Here is a 21,379-nt window from a genome sequence, read left to right as displayed (position 1 = left end):
AGGGGGGCTTTGGAGGGGTGGGGTGGCGGGGGACGGGCCACACCCTCCACAGACTGGCTTTAAGCACCTGTGTTAGGTGAGGCCAAGGAATCTGGAGACGCCAGACCCAGCAACACAGATCCACTGGAAGTCTTTGAGTAGGACAAGGACATCCCTTCTCGTCCCATGAAAGACAGGGTGGAAGTCAAGGGCCCGAACCAGTTGAAGGGGACTGTAAACGGCCAGAGAGGAGGGGGCCTGAATGGAGGCATGGGGAGAAGATGAGGAAAGAAGAGGGTCAGATGCACATTTCAAGAAGGAAGCTGGAAGACCTGGCAATCAGCTGGAAGAAAGGGAAAACTCAAGAACTGAAGGTTACTTTAGGTTTTTAGCGCAACTAGAAACAGGACTGAAGCGACTTAGCAGCAGCAGCAGCAGGAATAGATGCATATGTTAACGTGTAAACAAATGTCTGCTGGTTTTATAATTACTCAGTGGATTTCCCAATATACAAAAAAATGTTTAGTGGTTAAAAAATTTATCAAGCTTATAAGACAGGATAAAGCAGTGAGTGCTCTATGTTACAAAATACATCCTCCAAATAAGAGCATAAGAAAGTCTACAAAAATGTATCTAATATAAAAAGAATGCATTAGAAAATATATAAAGTCTTACAGGTAACCCATTTCTGTCTGATCTACTGTAAAGGAATATAACAAATTTGCATAGGTTAAAAAAAAAAGGCTAAATCCTTGAATGATTTTCTGGCAAAATAATTAGATGTTTTCAGAAAAACTGCCAGTAAATTTGAGAGAGAAAACCTAGTCTCATTTGGATAAAACTTGTTAAAAGCAAAAAGTGCTGTTTAATATGACAGCTTCCATGGCCAGACAAGCCCACTCCCCCATCCCCTTCTATGCTATGATTATTAACAGGAATAAGATGCCAGAAACTTCCATCACACTATGCCAGAGTGCATTTGTGGAACAATCTGTAATGCTGGGGAGCAGCCATGTTCCACCTCCAGCCCCGTGTGACCCCACCCCACCTTGTTTACGCTGACGCCAGACCCAACCTTTCAGAAGTGGTACATCACACCTTCCTTTCTGAGTGTGTGGGTAGGCCCAGGGTCCCTTTCTGCTGAGAAGTGAAACAGCAGCCGTCCAGTCAGGGACAAAAAGCTGAATGTAAACTAGCAGGGAACCTTAGCCCTGCAGCTCTCCACGAGCCAGTTCAAAAGCAGCCAGCTGCTAGATGGAAACACCCAGGGCAACTACGGCCATCAGCCCGCAGCCCAAGGGCCCCGCATCTCAGCACTGCTTGGTTGAGCAGGAAGATGAAGTGCAAGCTGGCTATTTGTGGGCTCAGGGGGGGAACGTGACATTCATGGGAGATGACAGCCCCGGAGGCAAACCGTTTCTCCAAGGCCACGAGGGCCAGGCCTGCCGAGCCTTCAGACGCTCTTGAGGCCCTGCCTGCTAGGCCTGGCTCGCGCTGCCCGTCCTTGCCCGTGAAGATCTCTGTGCATCAGCTGGGGCTCCAACCGAGCCTAGGCCACAGAGGTCGCCTGCCCGGAGGTTTACCCAGGCGCCTACGGAATGCATCTTGGACTCTGTGGACAGCTTCTGAAGGCTCAAGTAGGAAATGCGTTATACAGTTTCATGTACTGTCATGAAAAGGTCTTATCTGAAAACAAGTCTTATATAAGAAATATAATCAAGGGAAATGTTATCAGTATAAACTATAAAAGCTATTATTTTCTGCAATGTGATACATGTCAGGGGAGAATGAAATTGAAATACAGGTACAGTTTATAAAGTTTAGTCACCTGGGATTCTACAATTTCTCACAGCAAAATTAACAGGTGACAACTCAGCTACAACATTTAATTTTGAAAACCTCAAAAAGGCTATGTATTTATTTCAAAAACAGGAGCCTTGGATAGGAAACTCAGGTGCAGATCAGAAGCAAAAACCCTGGTCCAAGCAAAAAAAAAGGTAACCAAGGAAAAAAGGTCAATGTATGGAGACCCCAGAGGACAACAGAGGGCAATGAAGAGATGGCCAGCCCCAGAAGTGCTGTGGGAGCTGCCACTGTTCTCCAGCCCCAGAAGCACCAGCCTAGTCAATCCTTCAAGCTCTAGTCTACCCCCTGCATCCCTGAATCCAGCCTCTCCCCTGAAATCCATGGGAGTCCATACTCACCTGGAAGGGGGGAGAAAAACGACTTCCAGTGCCAAGGTTGCATGAGAACAGGATACATTAATACACACCCATCCCATCCCCCGCCCCCAGAGACACACACACTACCTCCCAGATAGAACCTGGAATGGTTTTTATTAATAAAATCACTATTACGCATAATATTAAATATTATATATAGTAATCATCATATATCATAATTGTACAGGAAAAGCGTGTATTAACAGGGACACTTCAGGTATACTGCAGATTAAATAGGTACCAGGGTAAGTTTGGACCTTAACCACCGCATTGATTCTACAGAAACAACGTTCCGTGTCATGAACAACGAACTTTCAATCTTCTGTACTGGACATGCTTACGTATTAGGGGCTGTCTGTACTTTCATGCTTGATTTCCGTTCTAGACTCTGCCAGCCGGAAGAGTCCATCTGAACACTGTTCCCGTGAGCTGACCCAAGTAAGATTTAAGGGATGCTCCGGACAGTCATAAACTTTGAGCCTCACACCCAGGTACTCCATGACACAGGAGACCGCCCACAGCTTTTTATCTGAGGCCTGCCAATTTAAAAAAGACAAAACAGGGCGATTAAAACTCAGACAAAAAACAAAACCCGTGGACACTGAACTTGGCCACTGAACTTGGCCACTCAGAGCCTGTTCTGTGTTACAGGCCGCTGCACCCAGCTTTCCGGCTGTTCGTGAACACCTCTCCCAATCTGCTGAAAGCTTGCTTAAGCAAGTGTAAGACAGGCTTGCTTCTATCATCCATCCTCTTCAACCAGCCTTAAACACAGAGACAGAAAACAACTACACATCAGAAGGTGGGAGCAGTCATTTGTTGTAGTTTGCAGCCAGTCAAATGTCCCAAGGCCACAGCGCGAGAACCCACAGAGCTCGGTTCCGACGCCCACAGCCAACACCACTGGCCCTGTGTCCTCAGGGAAGCAGCCTCAAGAGCCAACACGGGGCTAATTGCTACTGGTGGCTGCGGTGGCCCTGGGGGAAGAGGGTGGTGAGCAGGGGAAGCAAGGAAGGGGGAAACAAGACCTAGAATGTGAGGGTGAGTGCGGACTCGGTAACGGAGGCCACAACCCCAGGACTGTGTCAGTATGCCTGAACCCAGCCTATTGGGATAGAAAAGCTTCCTGCTTCCCATAACCATCTTCAACACAACTTCTCTAAGGAGCAATGAGGGTTCAAAGGTGAGCAGGTTGAAGGCAGGCGAGCGCTACAGTCCCAACAGGAAACCTCTACTCCGACAAAAGGCATCCCCGGTCTCCAGGAAAGGCGTACATCTGGAGGAAAGGACACTGGACCAGGAAGAAAAGAACTCTCTGGTCACAAGTCTGCTTTGCGACCACTTAATCACGCCAGGCCTTGGTTCATTTGAAAAAACAACCCTGCCTCACGCCATTCACCACAATGACTTGTGTTTAATACAGGTAACAGAAATGTGTGACTAAGGGTGTTTATACACATTTGATTACATTCACATAAAAATTCCAGTTTAAAAGACAAACCTTCAAAAAAAAAAAAAATCCAACAAAAAGCCAAACCAATCCAAAATACCCCTTCTTCACCAGATTAGACACGTCATTCTGCTCCAAGCCACAAAGCCAAGCCTGCCTAGGCAAGAACAAGGCTTTTACGTTTATTTTTATTCCGCTCCTCCATTCAAACAATACCACTCCTTTCTTAAGAACCAGAAGATGAGGGAAAAGTTGAGAGTCACAAAAAAGAATAACCTTCAGGGTTGAACCAAGGGTAATATGTTAAGAAAAGAGTTAAAAACAAAAACAATGATTTCTTTTCACATGCAAATTCTTCACCTGCCCAGAATTTTGTTTTGCTGGAAATTTTCTGGCAAGATCAAAATCTCAGGAAATTCCAAACAAATGAAATTCTAAAGGCAAATTACTTAGGAAAAAGGATCTAACTTGAGAGACCCAAGCACACTCCTCCCATTTTTGCCCAGTTCTTCACTTTTATAGAGGAGCACCACACCAACCACAAAATCATATGCTAACAGGAGCTCTGTGTCCTGCACGCTGACAGCTCTGGCTTTCAGTAAATGCCTCTGTTTCCTGTCAGCACTGGCCAGTCGCAGCTACCAAACCTTAGGAGTTTCAACGAGGGAAGACCACCCCCCCCACCCGCCTCCGCTGACGTCGCTGGTACTTGGCCAGCACCGTGGAAGAAGCCACAGGGCAAAGGCCCCTCCCGAGCAGCGTGGGCTGTGCGCCGCTCCGAGGCAGGACCAGCTGAGGAAGACAGAGGTGGTTTACAGGCGAGACTTAGTTCCAGCGGGTGTATTTGTGTGTGTAGTGTCTACCTATCTGAGATGAAGACCACTGGCATGAAGTCCCACTACGTGCAGCGCACTGTGAGGGAGACACCAAGATTCCACCCGGATCCGGCTCAGAAGGGCTCCCCATCTCAGTGGAGGAGGGGGTGGCTTCACACATACTCTCCAAGGCAAGAGAGAAAACAAAGTGTGTGCTGACCCGATCGCGGGCCAGCAGCACACGGCCTGCACAATGCTTACCGAGTCAGTGCCTCCCTGCCAACCAGCTTCTGGTTCAAGGACCAAAGAGCACAGCTCATCAGCTCAGCCGGGAACTACGTGCTCAGTTCTTTCATGTGCCCGGCACTATACCGGGTACTAAGGGACAGAAATGACTCAAACAAAAGCAATCCTGCCAGTCCTGTCCTTTCGAAGACTTCTAAGCCGGGTTAGCTGGCGATATGTACGCAAACAGGCAATTACAGGACCATGGGTGTCATTACAGTGTCACCGCACAGGGCACTGTGGAAGCAGGAGTACAGGGATGGGCGAGTTGGGGAGTCTGAGCAGGCCTCCTGAGAGGCCCACGCTGGGACGGGAAGGCAGAGCAAGAATTGGTGAGGGAGAATGATCCAGGCAGAGGAAGCAGCACACACAGGCCCTGTGGGGGACAGCGAGCTGGCATTCCAGGAGCGAAGCTCATTCTGGAAGCTGTACCCGACTCCAAGGCCACCTATGAGCCACTCTGAATTCAGGGGCTGTTACTACCTCTGGGTGAACAACTGAAACAGCAAAGAACAGAGGCAGATGAAAGCAGCGGTGTGGGGAGACGCGTGGGGCTCCCCTAGCAGAGGAGCCCAGGAGGGCGGGCTGGGGCTAGCCAGCGAGAAAGGGAGGAGACAGAAAGGAAAGGGAAAAGAAAGGAGAGAGCGATGGAGACTGCGGTTACAGAATGTTCAAGGAGCAAACAGGTCGACCGTGTTAAATGCTGTTATGATAAGGATGCAAAGAATCCGTTGGATTTAGCAACAAGGAAGCGAACAGTGACCTTGTGAACAATTATTTTCACGGTGTGGTAGGGTGGAGCGTAGCTTCCCTGGGTCGGGGAGTGACCAGGAGGTGAACAATGGACAGAGTGACCTATTTGTTTCAAACATTTCAACTGGAAAGTGCTGATGGTGGGGGAGTTGCTGCCAGAGAGAGCGTGCAAATGTTTAAGTGGTTCAAAAGAGATGGCAAACCAGACGGAGGGCTAAGGACACATCCCTAAAAGTGTCACAGAGCTGTCAGAACAAGACAACTTGCAGAGGTAGGACAGGATGGCGTGGAGAGCACAGAGGTGAGGGCTCTCTCAGGATCAAAGGCTCCTTTTTCTTGTCGAGAGAAATAAGGCTTGAAGGATGGCTGGCAAACTTCAGACCCGACAGCCAGGAGCTGACCAGACTCCTAGTGGGTCCATCTGCACAAGTGGAAGATTTTCTCCAGCAGCACTTAGGAGTGGGGGCCCAGGGAAAGACAAGCTGGTGGCTGGCTTGGTCCAGGGTGGGCTGGTCAGGTGTGCTGAGGGCAAGAAGACGGGCAAAAGGGCGAGGTGGGACTACTGGAGAGGCAGCATTTCAGGGGACTGACCACTGCCTAAGGAGGGAAGGGGGGCTTGAGCTGGAAGCGAGCAGCTGAAAATCTGGCTGATGGGGTAAATCCAGAGGAGGGAAGTAACTGAGGGAGGGGGTGTGGAGGCGCAGGGCGCTGTGACCGGAGAGTGGAAGGTCTGAGTCTAACGAGACAGCAAAGACAGAGATGACCCTAAGGGCCAGAGCACGCCTATGGGAGGGGGACCGAGAGCAGAGACACAAACTGTACAAGGTGAGGATGGCAGGCAGCCGGCCCCAGCGATCACTGACGTGGTCCGCACAGACCGCAGCCGTGGGACAGAGGGCTCGCTGGGAGCCGGGAAAATTAGGGGGGACAGAGGGATGCTGAGGGGCCCACTTAAAACATAAGCAGCACGATACAGGTGAGTAATTAAACCAGTCCCCGAAGGCGATTTACTGACTAGGAGGCGAGTCCCTGCTGGGGTTCTCTAAGATACACCCTCCCAGTTATACCTCCCTTCCAGCCCTAACTCTTCTCACTGTCTTCAGCAAATCTGAAGACACAGCATAATCAACGAACCGGAGTCTTGTCCAGAGTTTGGACTTCTATTGAAGGTCTATTTTTATGATGCTTTCCTATTCGCCTCCATCTTAAAATAGTTGCTCCCTCACACCACGCCTGGCAACATTCTGCCCGTTTAACTGCTGTGCTTAGTGATTCTGTGAGAGGTCTATGGACTATTGTTGTTCTACTCCATACATCTACTGCTATGGATGTTCCACAGTATATCCATTCCAAAATAAAATTTTAAGGAGGAAAAACAAAAACCAAAAGCACACTTAAACATCCTCCACTATTAAAAGAAAGACAGTCAAAGCGTCTTTTACTCTACTTCATCACCCACCATCCAGAAAAACTCTCCCCCTTTCAAATCTCTGACAACTAGCAATCAACAATTATTCTTTAAAGAATAAAATCCAGTGTTACTTTGATACATGATCTTCAGAGCCAGAATTAGAAAAAGGGAAAAATAGATGTTTCACAACCTTAATGGTTTGCAGATATCTAATTCTGACTGTTCCTACACAGCAAGGAATGAGTTTAGTAAGTATGTGAATGGAAAACAGACAACATTCAGCAACTCATTCAGAATTGCTCAAGATGGTAACTTGTATGTTTAAATTTTGGTAATCATAAAGTCTCAGAATCTGTAATCATATCCAAAATGTTAAAATGCCTGAGAATTAAAGCTCATCGCTTAATCATTTAAAACTAGGATAAATTATCAGCAAACTTATTTTACAAGGTACCAGACATGAAAGAATCACTCAAACAAAGCCATCTATTTATAGAGAACCGTTAACACAGACCACATAATGGCATGAGCTGGCTAACACCATTAAAAATATCCTTTAAAGTTCACAGTGAATAAATGAGACCTTTATTTTTACAGTATCATCTGCAACTCAGGGGGATAGTCACATATTTTCAATTTGCTCTTAGTGAGTCAAGTTTATACTTAAAGAGTCTTTAAAAAAAAAATATTTTACATGTGAAAATGTAACGCTGCTTTCTGTACAGACCGAAGAGCATCTGCAGGGCTTCTGGCTGCGGAGGCTGCTGTCGCTGCAATGCACAGGCGGCAGCGCGCTCAGGCTTCGGAAGGCACGGTTCCCGGCTCCACAGCACAGGTGCAGTGGCTGTGGTGCATGGGCCTAGGTGCTGCGGGGCATGGGGATCGAGCCTGTGTCTCTGGCACTGGCAGGTGGACTCTCTGCCACTGAGCCACCAGGGAAGCCCAGATGAGACGCATATAAACTGTTTCTCCTGACAGTGCCTCTGCCTGCTGTTCCTTCTCCCGAATGCCCCAGCGCCCAGGCCTATGCCAAGAGCACTCTCAGTACTGAACTGGGATTGTCTCTCTTCGGCCTGTGCTGGCTGCACTGCTAAGCTTCTTAAGAGTAAGGACCGACTGTGTCTTTCTCGCGCACCACTTATCCTCACTGCCCCCACAGCCTGGCACCCAGCTCACATACTTGAATGAGTGAATGGGCTCTGCCTGAGAGGAGTGTGCAGTAAAAGCTTCATGGAGAAACTGATCTTCAGTTACTGATTTTAACTGCACATATACAAAGAAGTATTAAATGAGTAGTGCCGTCATATCACATGATTCTGGGCTGCTGGAACACGGAGTCAGTTCTGTCCTTCTGGGATTCAGCTTTAGGAAGGGAAAAGGTATAAACCCTAGAACAAAGATCCTGATTGTTTTATAATGGTTAAGAATCTGCCCTACCTAGTGCCTGTACTTAAAAAAAAAAAAACACTTTATTTTTAATTAATGAACATATTTATTTTTCACTATGCCATGCAGCCTGCAAGATCTTAGTTCCCTGACCAGGGACTGAACCCACATCAGTGGCGGTGAAAGCACGAAGTCCTAACCACTGGGCAACCAGGGATTTCCCGCTATGGCTTGTTCTGACTTGTTACATAGCACACACCTCTATGGAGGAACAGATGTTCAAGAGAGATCAAAGAAGCAGCATCTCTTACAGTAACACGTGAACTTCTGCTGCTACACAGGTACCAAGACCTCTCACGTCTAGTCTTTGTAATGCATAGACATATTTTCTTCTCATGGCTGTCATTTCCTTCATCCCTTGCCAGAGGGTACAAGGTAGAGAAAGAAACTTCGTGAATTGAGACCCACAACAAATGGTATCGTTCCTAACCAGGTCACCAAGCAAGTCATTAAAAACCTTACTTCTTAGATTTTTCAGTGCAAATACATTTGAGCAAGTCATTCTTCTTATCAAGTCCCACATGGACTATCCAATTTAATTTCCAAGTTGATCATCAAAAATAGTTCATGGAAATAATTGAACATGGGACAAAAATATAATCACACTCAGTTGCTCGAGGTGGAAAAACATGGCGGCAGCTTCCAGCTTCCTCAAAATAGCAGAAGGGGGCAGAGGATGAGAGGGGAGGGGAAGGGCAGGAAGGAAAGAAGCCCCTGCTTAATAATCTTGTCCTGGCTTTCAATGTTAAGGGCCCGCCCAAGGCATTTTGACACCAGCCACCACATTTCAGGCTAGTATTCCCTTCCTCTGATTTTATCTAATGACAGCACGCTAACTACTTACAAGCCTAAACATCATCTTAAAAATCATCTTAATTCTGATGCTGATAGCAAACTCTAAATGGAAAAACCCAGCCTGGAGTAGAGGCTCAAATTCAAGGGTCCAAGGGCTGGGTAGTTCATACAAGAGAGGACAGGCTGACCGGCTGGAGAGCTGTGGTAAATGAAGGATACACACGAGTTAGATTACTAGTGTGGAGTTAGGGGGAGTGGTGCCCCTGGGCCCACCAGACCACTATCACTCTGGGTTCAGACTGTATGATCTGCAGATTTTTCAAGAGAAGTCAAAACCCCAGATTTGTTGGTAATTCCTCCTGATTTACCAACAACAACAAAAATTCAAGCTCCTCTTGTTTTTAAAGCACTGTATGGACCAAGTCCAATATAACTGGATAGTCACCTTGTGACATATGAGTAACAGGTCAGAAATACGGACAGTGGTCACAATCTTGACCTTCTCTTTCCAGGTGCTGATCACCCAGGAGGCGCAGCACAATCCCGTCTGCAGTGGTGCAGTGTGAGCACGGCCACCAGGCCATTGTAAAGCTGGATGTAGGACACGGGAGACCTCAGGCGGGGAAGAACATAGAAGCTCTGACACCTAATTGTCCTCCTAAAGCATTTCCTGCTCTTAAAGACCGATTTATGGTGTGTAATAAACGGCACTGCAAGTAAAGCGCTCTGCCCAGTGCCTGGGGCATACAACAGACTTCAGTAAATGTCAGCTATACTGGGTTTCATTATGAACGAGCGCACATCATGGATCAGACCGTGTGTTTCTCCCTTGAATGGGAGATATTAGTCCAATTACAAAAACCTAATAATTCTCTTCAGACATGAGAATAATTTCAGAAGAAACTACGTTCGTCAGTGTGGCAGTTGGTCATTTTGTAAAATAATCAATTTATGCCTACATAGAGTGCTTTATTTTTAAAGCCATAATGAAGCCGTTAAAGTTTTGATTTGAGCAAATATGGAAACTGGAAGCTCCGTCTCACTGTTAGATGAAGGGGAGCACAGAACACAGAAGGCTCCCGAATCCAGCAGCCGTGGGGCACGGAGCCCGGCTCCTCAGCAAAGCTGTCCCACTCTTCCGGCTGCTCATCCGACCACGGAGGCGCAGGATGTTAGATTCCAGCCATGCAGCAAGGTTGTCTGGTCTAATCACTACATTTTTCCTGATCCTGAATGTTAACTCCTTTGAGGTCCCACAATAATTGAAGGCAGACCCAGATCCCAAACCCCGTGCTCTCCCTTCCATCACCTCCCAAGTTCCTGGGGGTACATCAGGGTGGTTCAGGGTGGTTCCTTAAGAGTGGGGAGCAGGGCAGTTTGGAACTAATGCTTTGAAGCAAAACTCCTGTGTGAACCTAACCAGTACTGGAAAGAGACAAAAGCCCAGTCTTTAGAAGTACAAGGCTTTATCAATGAAGGGGACAGGGTGGGAAAGGTTTCCTATGCAGTTACATCCCAGGATCAGACAGACTCTTTTAAAAAATACCCTTAAGCTGCTAGCCTGGAGCAACAGTTCCACGCCTGGAGGAAAGAATCTAATTTACCTGCTGGAAAAGGAGAGACATTACTCAGCAAAGCAATCGATGATTTTAAAAGAAAGCTGCTATGCTTCAAAGTGTCCGGCTACCGAAGTACTGAGAAAAATATGCTTTTGAAATGTCGCCAAGTGCAGAATATAGACTGAGTCCTACATTTCAACATTTGTCTTTCTAAGAAAGCATGTTTTAGCGTCAGAGGATATCGAGCAAGCTGTGAACAGGAGACCAAAATGAGCTCAAACCACAAATAACCTAACACGCTTATCACTTCCTTAAGAGCAACCTACAAAAATCAAACATTAAAGGCATTTACAAAACTAAAGGAGTGATGCCAGTTTAATCCTTTAACTTCGGCTGTATCCTTTCTTCCTTCTAAAGTGGACCTGACATGGAAACTTTACCAAAGAATGGCATTTTATTCCTCTGAAGGCAAGTACAGGGGAAACCACTAGGGCCAAGTCTCACCCTGTAAATAAAGTAGCATGTGCTGTGTGCTCCTCAGTGGTTGGAAGGGTAACCACCTCCTCAAACTGAAGATAGGAAAGTTTAGATGATGGACCACACCCAACTCCAGCTGCACTTCACAGAAAGAGCCATGGACACGCCAGACTCCTACTGCAAACCGAACCTTGCCTCCATCTCCTCCAGCTATTTATTTCTTACGTTCAAAAGGAACTTCACTGTCCAATGAACAAGTCTGTTGGGAAACAATAACAAGTAGTGGAACATGTTGCAAAAAGAAGCTTAGTTGACAAATACAGGTTCCTGGCAGGGGGAGGGGGGAGGTACCAGTTTGTTAAACTTCAACTATTTTTTTTTTTTTTAGTTATTCTGAGTGATGACTACGTTTTTGTAAGTTTTCTGAGGCAAGTTCAAGCTCAAAAAGGATGGAAACAAGTGGTTGAGAAAAGATGAGCATAAAACTTACCAACTGCTACTGTGCATTCTTCAATACTGTCACTCAAATGATCCAAAGCATTCTTACCAGTAAGTAGGAAAGCAAGGCACAGGAGCAGACCTGGCTACTACGATGAGAACAGATGAAACGGAACTCTGCTAATGGCACTAATATTCCTAGGATGCATTAAGAAAAACTGTCAGCAGGACACGAAGGAGTAATTAGATACACCTAGAACAGTACCATGAGAGGCACATGAAGGACCCCTGAGAGCATAGCACACATCCTGGGGCCGTGGAGTCTCAGCCAACAGTCAAGAGGCATGTGGACCGGCTGAGCCTCCAGCTCGGCCACCTCACCCCGTGCACTGAGGGTTGCTCCAGAGACGGGCTTTGCGCCTGTCAACCTGATGGGGCTTAAGGCAACTTCCTAATCCTGCACCACTCTGCTTCACCCCGCCTCTCAGGATGATGATCTGAAAGACCCTGGCAATAAGGAAGTGGCATCCAGGCAGTAGGGGAAGATCCAGGAAGTGGCATCCAGGCTGGGAAGATCCCCTGGAGAAGGAACAGGCTACCCACTCTAGTATTCTTGGGCTTCTCTGGTGGCTAAGACAGTGAAGGAGCTGTCTGCAATGTGGGAGACCTGGGTTCAATCCCTGGGTTGGAAAGAGCCCCTGGAGGAGGGCATGGCAACCCACTCCAGTATTCTTGCCTGGAGAATCCCCATGGGCAGAGGAGCCTGGCGGGCTACAGTCCATGCGGTCACTAACAGTCGGACACAACTGAGCAACTACTCACACACAGCACATCCATGTGACAGAGAAAAATACTGGCGACACTCAACTCTAAGATGCTGTCAAAAAACAGCTCAAATTAGGGTAAAAATAGAGCAGAACAAGAACAACAAAAAGCAGAAAACTCCCTCTAATACACCTCTGAAGATCTTCTGAGAGGCCTCTTCTCTCTGTGCGAAGGCCACACAAATATTGACTAGCCACTGAAGCATACTTCACCTTTATCCCTGCAGAAGCAAACTCAGGCCTGACTCTTTGAATAGTGAAGCAATACAAGGTCTAAGAGAGATAAATATAACAGCGACAAATGTTTAACCACCAAGGGAATTTAAAGCTAATTTACCGTATTATGACAAATGCAGCTTGCCTGTTTGTTCTCCTGAGTGAAGTTATATTCAAAAGTGATTTCATGTGCAGACATTTTTAAGTGACCCCTGTTCTTCAGAAAACTCCAACTATTTGGAGTGATTACTTGATGTTCACCTCTCTGTAAGCAATTCACAGCAGTGCACAATTCTCTGAGTAATCAGGACTCATCAGAATAAAAACTAGTTAAGCTGTTCCCTGGGACTTAGTGTGGCAATTTTTAAATATGACTCTTCAAAAGGAAGAGTTGCACCAATAACAAAGCCATTAAGTAAGAAGAAAAGTCAGGGGGGAGAACATTTAATAACAGAGTAATGGAGATAAGGGAGAGTTTTCCTTCTCCAGTCACTAACTAATAAACTAGAAAAACAGCCTTGGAACCCTAGTTTTGCTATGCTCATCTTATCTTTGCAAGTGGTGCTGCTGGCCCACAAAAGCCACAAACACAACCTAGGCTCTTCCTCCTCCATCCGTCAAAGCAAGCACACCTCACTCAGTCTTTGGGAAGACTGCTCTGCAAGTAAACGAGCCCAGGACACAAGGCGACTTGGGCCCAAAGGTTTGCTTCAACAAGTGGTTAACCTTCTTCAATAAGGACTCACAATTTCCTGGCACAGTACTAGATTAATAGTAGCAGGGAATATGTGTATTTTCCTGAGAAAAATACAATCCTTAAGGGTCCCTTTGCTAATAAGCCATGTTTACTATGTGGTTCTGTGCTGCAGAACTCCTTAAGCACCAAATCTAATTACCATGGGGTATCCATAAAACTTTTGGAGAAAGAAATGGCCACCCACTCCAGTATTCTTGCCTGGAGAATCCCATGGACAGAGGAGTCTGGCGGGCTACGGTCCAGAGTCACAAAAAGTCAGACACGACTTAGCGAGTAAACCACAATAACCACCTGTAAAACTTTACATACAGCCTCGGTAGAATCATAAGCATTTGGAACTGCAAATTAAATCAGGTCACAAATTTAAAACGAAGAAAACTGAAAATCATGTATCAGTAGTTATTTTCATCTGCAGTGTGACTTGCACTGCAGTATGACTGACTGATGGGGGCGGGGGGAGTGTGTGTGTGTGTGTGAGCTTGATTTTCCTTTGGCTGTTTATTTTGGTAAAGAAAAGATCTTACGTGGGAAATGGTCTTGTTCCTAGCTTTCAGACATTCAGAATTTACAGACTGTCAGTAAGTTACTTGTGATTACATCACGCTGCCTTGAGAAAGGGGAGGGCAGCTGTCAGGCAACTCTGAAGCCCAAAGTGAAGCATTCTTTCTCAAACGCTGGAGCCTCGGTACTTGGTTCGCAAACATGGCAGCTGTGTATACTAACATACTCTTCAAATGAATTTAGACCAGATGTAGGTTTCTTTCTAAAATTACAACATACAGGGCAGCGACTCTTCGTGTACCTAGCTGGGGTTGAATCTTTCGTAAATTCTCAAGAATCAGTTCCTCTATCTTTACAGGAAAAACCACCAATTGCTACTTCGAGAAACACTGCAAGCGTAACTTACATGTCAGTGCCACTCATTTTCCCACATTACTGCACCAAAGCAACCCCACTTATTAAAAAGGTTTCAATACCTCTTGGGAAAAAAAGCTTCGATTCTTCTGAATCTTTAACTATACTCACAAAACTTTCATGCATTTTTGAGCCTAATTGTACCCACTGACACCCACACACCTTATAAAACTGAGCAGTCACTGCAGTGTTTACAAGGCTTACTTCAAGAACATTAAACTCTCTTTGTGAGCACATTAAAGACTTTTATTACTTGACGAGAACTTAGTGGTCAGTTAGGTAGAGGATTACTTTTACAAAGGAAGGGACTGAAGCGCAAAGCAGGGAAGCGACCCAGTCAGCCTAGTTAGTGTTAGAACCGACTGGAGAAAAAGCAAAAGATTCAACTACTCTCCTGGCTAGAAGTGTGGTCTGATCAAAGGCCAAAAATGTTTGCCTTTACCATTTATACTTTGAGGAAAAAAAAGAAAAATCACAGATTTTAAAAGGGTTGTTACTTTACGGAGAACCATATTTTTAATCCCACCATAGTCAAAACATATCTTACAAACCAGGTACATGTGAAGCCCTTCTAGAAGGCATGTGAGAATAAGTCGAGAGTGATGAGAAGAGAGTAATTCAATAATTTTTAGAGACAGATATACTACCTCCAAGTCTCCTATTCAGCTCACCCCAGGCCAAGGACAGATCTGTTGTTACCCTGAAAGTTCCTGTGAGACACACTGGTGGTGTGAACTCCTACTGGGTAAGAACCCAGGCTTTTCTTCCAAGCCACCACAGTGGGCAGAACCAAACTGCTTCATCAAGCCATGGCTCCCACTGTGCTGGTTTTCTCTGAGTGGCCTCTGCTATTAGTACCGACACAGGCTAATCTATTAATGTGTGTGTCAACCATTCCTCCTCCCTGAGAATGTGAGTTGGGAACCATGACTCGTCTATGTCTATTGCCAGGGCCCAGAGCAAAGCGCTGACAATCCATTCAACCCCAACATTTCTTAAGGCACTCTGGCCGGTGCAAAGCACACCAAGATGAATGAGAAAGATGGAAGAGCTGACTTCCATAGCTTGGACTCTACAGGAGATGAGCCCAGATACGAAGAAACCACTCCCATGAGAGCACGGGGTGTGAAGGTGTAAGGACGCAGACAAAGGAGAAGGCCAAAATCTAGTGTGAGGGGCATGCGTTTGAGCCAGAAAGAGTGGGACTGGCAGCCTAAACAGAGTGCTGAGCCAAGGGACAGAGGAATGAGAGAGAAGGGTGTCTGGAGAAGACTGCACTTTCCAGGGTGGCTAGAATAAAAGGTACATGGGAGGGAGGGGAAGGCTGGAGCCTGGCTGCCACACCAAGGAGTTTGGACCTCACAGATAAATGACAGCGTAGAAGTAAACAGAGGAGAGACAGGCTCAGGTCTGTTTTTAACACAATTACTCTAGAGATAATGTGAAGAATACATCCGGTAGGGCAGGGGAAGATGTGGAGAGATTGTTGAGGGACCTTATTAGTATGTTTCTGGCTTCACTAATTTCTGTCATGTGAAACCAGAAATGGTAGCAGCATAGGCAAACTGAGACCAGTGGGACGGTAGGAAGCATATCATGGTGACCAGTCAATGGGATGCAGCAGAGGAATCAAGAACCACTGCAAAGTTCCTGGCACTCCTGGATATTCAAAACGTGCGCCCACTGACTGGTACCAAGCTGCCCTGTCTTGAACACAGTGACCCAGCTGGACTTCCCATTGTTCCCGAGCAGGGGCCGTACAAGCAAACACGCCCAGCCTCTCTGCAGTCAGTATCAGCTGGTTACCACGAACGAATTAACATAACCACTGTAGGGAGGGATGCCAGCTTGTGCAAAACTCACATGCCATCAGGTAGGCTGATGAAAAATACATGCCATTAAGAGCACAGCATTGGACAAAAACTGCTAAAAGGATTCTACAATTTAAATGATCAGAAAACGGACAACTCAAAAAAAGAAAAAAGGCGGTGGGGGGCGGGGAGGCACGGGGTGGACACAGTTATTTCAGCAGTTTAGAGACTGAAAAAAACCCCTACAGAAAATTTAAAGACTTATCATGAAACTCAATATACATTAATTACATTACTCAATACCAGAATAAAAACAGATTTGGGAGAGCTATTTGTGCTAAAATGCAAAATGCACTGGAGAGGCCTTGGGGCCCAATGGTAGGTAACTGAAAATCACTTGCATTACCACTATACTGGTGGGATACAGTCCATGGGGTCACACAGAGTTGGACACGACTAAGCACATATATGTGCGCGCGCGCACACACGTTATCCACCAGCTGACTTTTTAGAACCATCTGATACTATGGTTTATGATGTACTTCCAAATAGAACCAAAGTATTCCTATAAATACGTCAGTGATGTCAAACGAATAATGACAGCAAAACAGTCTTCCTTTCACTATTTCTACTTGTGCCCCCTGTTAATCTAAGAGGAGTCCAGACAATTACAAGCGTCTTTGCATGTTTCCAAAGTGGGGATCAGACACCTAAATTTAGTGCACTCAAACCAGGGCTACAAGAGAACATTTAGATCTAACGGGTCACTCAAGATGACTAGGGCTTCCCAAGCTCTCCATGTATTTCCGCTTGTCTTTTTTTTTAAGTGAAGTGAGTCATAGTATATAGATCTCTTCCTCTGCACAAAACACAGTTTTTCTCTGAAGAGCATAGTATTTACATAAAAAATTATTAGGAAATTTTAATATTTGCCTTAGACTATAATGACACAAGAAGTATAGAACAGTAAGGAATTTTAGTGGACTGTTGTAACATGGTTTTAACATAGGCATTAAGTCGTATTTCACAATGAAAGCAGCTATAAGAACAAATGTCAGTTGGAAGAGTGGCCCATTTTACGAAGCCTGCCTCTAATACAGAATAAATCTTGCCTTCGAGTCACAAGCTATTGTTGCAATCTCTTTTATCTGAGACAATCAAATCATTCATACTGAGAAGTAGTGAACAGTGTCATAGAATCAAAGAATTAGAAATGAGAGAAATAGTGAAAATACCTGACCCCCAACTTTAAATTACAAATGCGTAGTTTTTCCGATTTTCATTCACTCAAGCCCACTCTTCTCTCATTCTAGCTTCAAAACCAATCCTTTTCCCCACCTCTTCTCTCTTGAGCACTCAAGGCCCTCTATGTATTACTTCCACTTTTCAAACCAGACATACAATCATTTAAGTGATAGAAAACAACTTTTAAAGCCATCTGCACATGCTTTCAGAGCTTTTTATAGACCTAAATGCTTATTAATGTCTATGCTATTTATTAGCATTAACGACTAAAACCAGTTATACTCACTTTATCAAACTGACAAACAGAATCTTTGCTTGAAACATTTGTTTCCTAAGCCGCCACATTTCTCAGCATGTAAAAGTCTACTTCATCCTTTGTTCTTTTCCCATTGTTTCCAAGTTTTTACATTTTTTTGTTCTAGTTACAAGTTAGTATAGTGAGAAATAACTGCACTGCTTTGTTTACAAAAATTACGTGTTATCTAAAAAATCATAATAGACTAAGCAAGCTCAAAGTGGCTTGGTAGAAAGTTGCCTTCATTGTGATATGCCACAAAATATTTTTAACTTCCATTTTCTACCAACCATAAACACATTTCTTTGAATTTCTGAAAAATAATGGTTTTGGTAAATTGACACATACTTTGGAAAACCTGCCACCTTAAACTCAAGGTCATTTGAATTCTACATTGTCTTAAAATGCCACAGTTGGCTCTTAACACTTTTAACGTTAAGAAGGAAAAGAGCTTCTAATTTCGATTTTGTAAAAGAGAAATATCTGTACTGCAAAGGTGAGAAAGCCTGAGTGGATAATTCTCTAAGATAAAAGAAACCACCTCCAGAAATGTGGCAATCCATTATGAGTCTAGAGAAATCTCAACATATAACTCATGGGACTTCAAGGTGGTAGACAAACTTAAAACAATGAGGGAAATTTAATTGAAGACCATGCTCCATGCTAGTGGGTTGCTTAACAAAGTTTTAACAATGCTTGGGTGACAGGTCTCTCACTCTGCCCTGAAACAAATCAAATTCAACCAAAACTCCTGGAGGCCACCCCTACTTGAGATGGGGTACATCATAATCAACACTTCAGACCAAGAATTTTTTCTTTTAAAACCACTTTACTGTATTAAATTTGATGCAGAAAACTTGTCTACACATTCTCAAAGTCACTCGTGGAATTCATTCAATTCACTCAGACTAGACATGCAATAAAATGTTATATATTGATCGACTGTACTTATAAAGATTAGAGTGGTTATAAACATTAGTCTATCAGAAGCTAATATACATTACAGTGCAAGTAAAAAGAATCCTGTCAAATAAGCTTGATGCAAATCCACATGAAACCAAGCCTGTCAAAAAAAGGCTTTCGTTAGTCAAGCATACCAAAGAACTGCTTAAAGCTTTTTTCCTTTTTAAGTGGAGCTCAAAATAGATTTTAATACTACCAGCTGATGGGTCTCACAATTTGCCTTTGGAGCCTATAAGCCGAAAACAGCCTTCTCCCTTCACACAAGTAACAACATCTCTCTATTCTGTACATCGCTTATTTAAAACACCCAGTATGGTTTTGGTTAATCCTCACAACCCCCGCAATGACATTTAATCGGGAGCAACATATTTTCCTCACAGGATTTAGCTGCTCCTGAAAGCAGACCTCTTCATCTTTTCTATCTGATGATGCAGACATATGGGAGAAACCCCACCTCCCTAAGTTTTTATTCATGAACCACCATAGCCCACAAGGAGATGAGGACTGGGAAGACATCATCATCTCCACCCTGACCAAACGGTCAGATGTTCGCCGGAGAAAAAGATGCTGTTTTCGAGAGGGTAAAAACGTTAACCTCCCCCCGCGCTGCCTGCCTGACACGGGGGGTAACCTTCTGGCCCCAGTGGAGTGGGTGCTACAGGCCTCCTGGCTGTAAAGCGCTTGAGTCTGTACTCTCAGGGCGGAGCTCACGGAGCAAATGCCTCTTCTTCTGACAGATCTTCCCTGATCCCCTTCTCTGAGACAGACCCTCTCTCCTGAAGTCACTCTCGACCTGCTGATACTGTTTCCGTCGTACCCCCTGTCACTATTTGAAATGATCTGCTCACGTGTTTGACTGCCCCCGTTCGACACTAAGCTACCGGGGTGGACAGGATCTCGCGGGTCTCGTTCAGCCAACACTACCTCCAGCGCCTCCGCAGTGCCTAGCACGGTAACAGGCACGCGGATGCAGATCCATCAAATGAATGAACAGGAAAGGGGAAAGGACTGTCATCCTTGGGACTCGACGCAGCACGGCGACTAGGGGGAGAGGAAATGTATGAGAGGGAGGGCGGCAGTACTCCTCTCCCCCCGGGGAGACGAAGGAAGGCAGTCCGCGGTGGTCCGGTCTAGGAAGGGAAGTGGGGGGTGGGGGGCGCTCTGCCCATCACCCCAAGGGACAAAGAGTGGCCGGGCCGGGGGGCGGGGTCGGGGTGGGAGGCTTCGCACCGAGAGCGGAGGCCGGCGGCTCCCAGGCTCGCGAGGTCGGTCAGCCGGGGCTGGAAGACCTGAGGAAGGTGGGGGGTCAACGGGGGACTGCGAGGCCCGGGACAGACGCAGGCCCGCCCGGGAGACAAAGACACAGTGCGCCGGCCGCGGCCGCCGTCCGATCGGGTCCTCAAGCAGCGGGGGCCGAGGCGGAGGGCAGGACGCACAGGGAGACCGGGGCTGAGGGCGGTGTGTGTGAGGGGAAGGCTCTCGAGGCCTCAGGAAGGGCCTGCAGCGCTCCGGGGCGCTCCCGCACCTGGTAAATGGCCGCCCAGCTCCCAGCTCTGTCGATCTGCTCGAACTCCTTCTCCATCTCCATGACGGGCCGGGGCGGCTGCCGCGCCTCTCCCTCGGCCCCGCTGCGCCGTCTGCCGCTCTAGGCCGCGTCACGCTCGCCGCCCCGAGTCCCGCCGCAAGCCTCGGCTCTGTCGCTACCGCCGCCTCAGCCGCCGCCGCCGCCGCCGCGCCGCCGCTTCTTCATGTCAACCCGGCAACCGGAAGTACGCACCGCGCTGCCGCGAGCTCCGCCCCTTAGCCGGAAGGGCCAATCAGCACTCGTAGGCGTCGACAAGCACTTCCGCGGGGCGGGGTCGGGGGGCGGGGCCTGGGGCAGACATCTTGCCGCGCGAGTTCCCCCCCTCCTTTCCCGGACTCCGGGCTTGGGCGTGGCACGCGCCCGTTGCCTAGGCGACCCGTGGCGCCCCGCCCACGGCGCATGGGTTTGCAAACCTCCCCCCGACCCCGCCCACGCGTCTTGAGTGCCCGCCGTAACGCTGTGCGTGGGGTTCAAGTGACCTTGAAGCAGTGATGCTTCTTTCCTGCAGCGCCAGGGCCTAGGTCTCAGGGCTCAAAACTGGAGGAGACGCGAGGAGCAAGGGAGCATTATGTGCTCCCCTTCCAGGCTCCTTCTCTGGCCCGATGTCTGCCCCGGTTTCTTGAAACTTCGAGCTTCGTGGTTTATCGGACTTTCGGGAAAGGCCCCGCTATTCTCTGAATGTATTTTCTGTTTCGGAGTCTCCTGGGCGCTGCGGAAATGAATGGATTGAGATCTTGAAATGATTTTCAATATTTCCCAAAATAGCAAGGAAGTCCTGCTCAGACTGGATTCAATGTAGCACACATTCCACGGTGCAATAGTGTTGAATAATGGCAGGTTTCCGGGCCGACCTCCAAAAGATTAGGGTACAGGAATGTGTATTTTTCACCCGCCAACCCAGCTAATTCTGTACCTGTGGTCCTTGAAGCGCACGTGGAAAGAGCTGGTCAAGTTGCCTTCCCGCAGGTTCTACTTTAAGCCATCCACCTTTGGCTCTAGCACCTTATATGGATTCTGTGAACTTCGTGGGGTCAGAGACCCTACAGGAGGGAATCATCTCTCTTCACGGTTCCCATCTCAAGCCTCCCCAAGAGTTGTGTTGAATTCCAGCTCATTCCTTGAGTGCTTACGGTGGGCA

At 46.7% G+C, this 21,379-nt stretch overlaps 1 protein-coding gene across 1 annotated transcript in view; it reads right to left on the bottom strand.

The window, feature by feature from the left end:
• PTPN1 (protein tyrosine phosphatase non-receptor type 1) overlaps positions 1 to 20,350 on the bottom strand; it is a 64,090-nt gene extending 43,740 nt beyond the window's left edge. The window contains exon 1 of the mRNA XM_068987030.1: positions 20,182 to 20,350. Within this exon, the coding sequence (XP_068843131.1) occupies positions 20,182 to 20,244 (63 nt within the window). The 5' untranslated portion in view covers positions 20,245 to 20,350. The remainder of the gene's footprint in view (positions 1 to 20,181) is intronic.
• Positions 20,351 to 21,379: the final 1,029 nt, after the last annotated feature.

This window comes from Capricornis sumatraensis, chromosome 15, assembly GCF_032405125.1.
Source record: "Capricornis sumatraensis isolate serow.1 chromosome 15, serow.2, whole genome shotgun sequence".
In the NCBI taxonomy this organism is placed as follows: Eukaryota; Metazoa; Chordata; class Mammalia; order Artiodactyla; family Bovidae; genus Capricornis; species Capricornis sumatraensis.
Note: the sequence above shows the minus strand (reverse complement) of the source record. Positions and strands in the feature narration are given on the sequence as shown.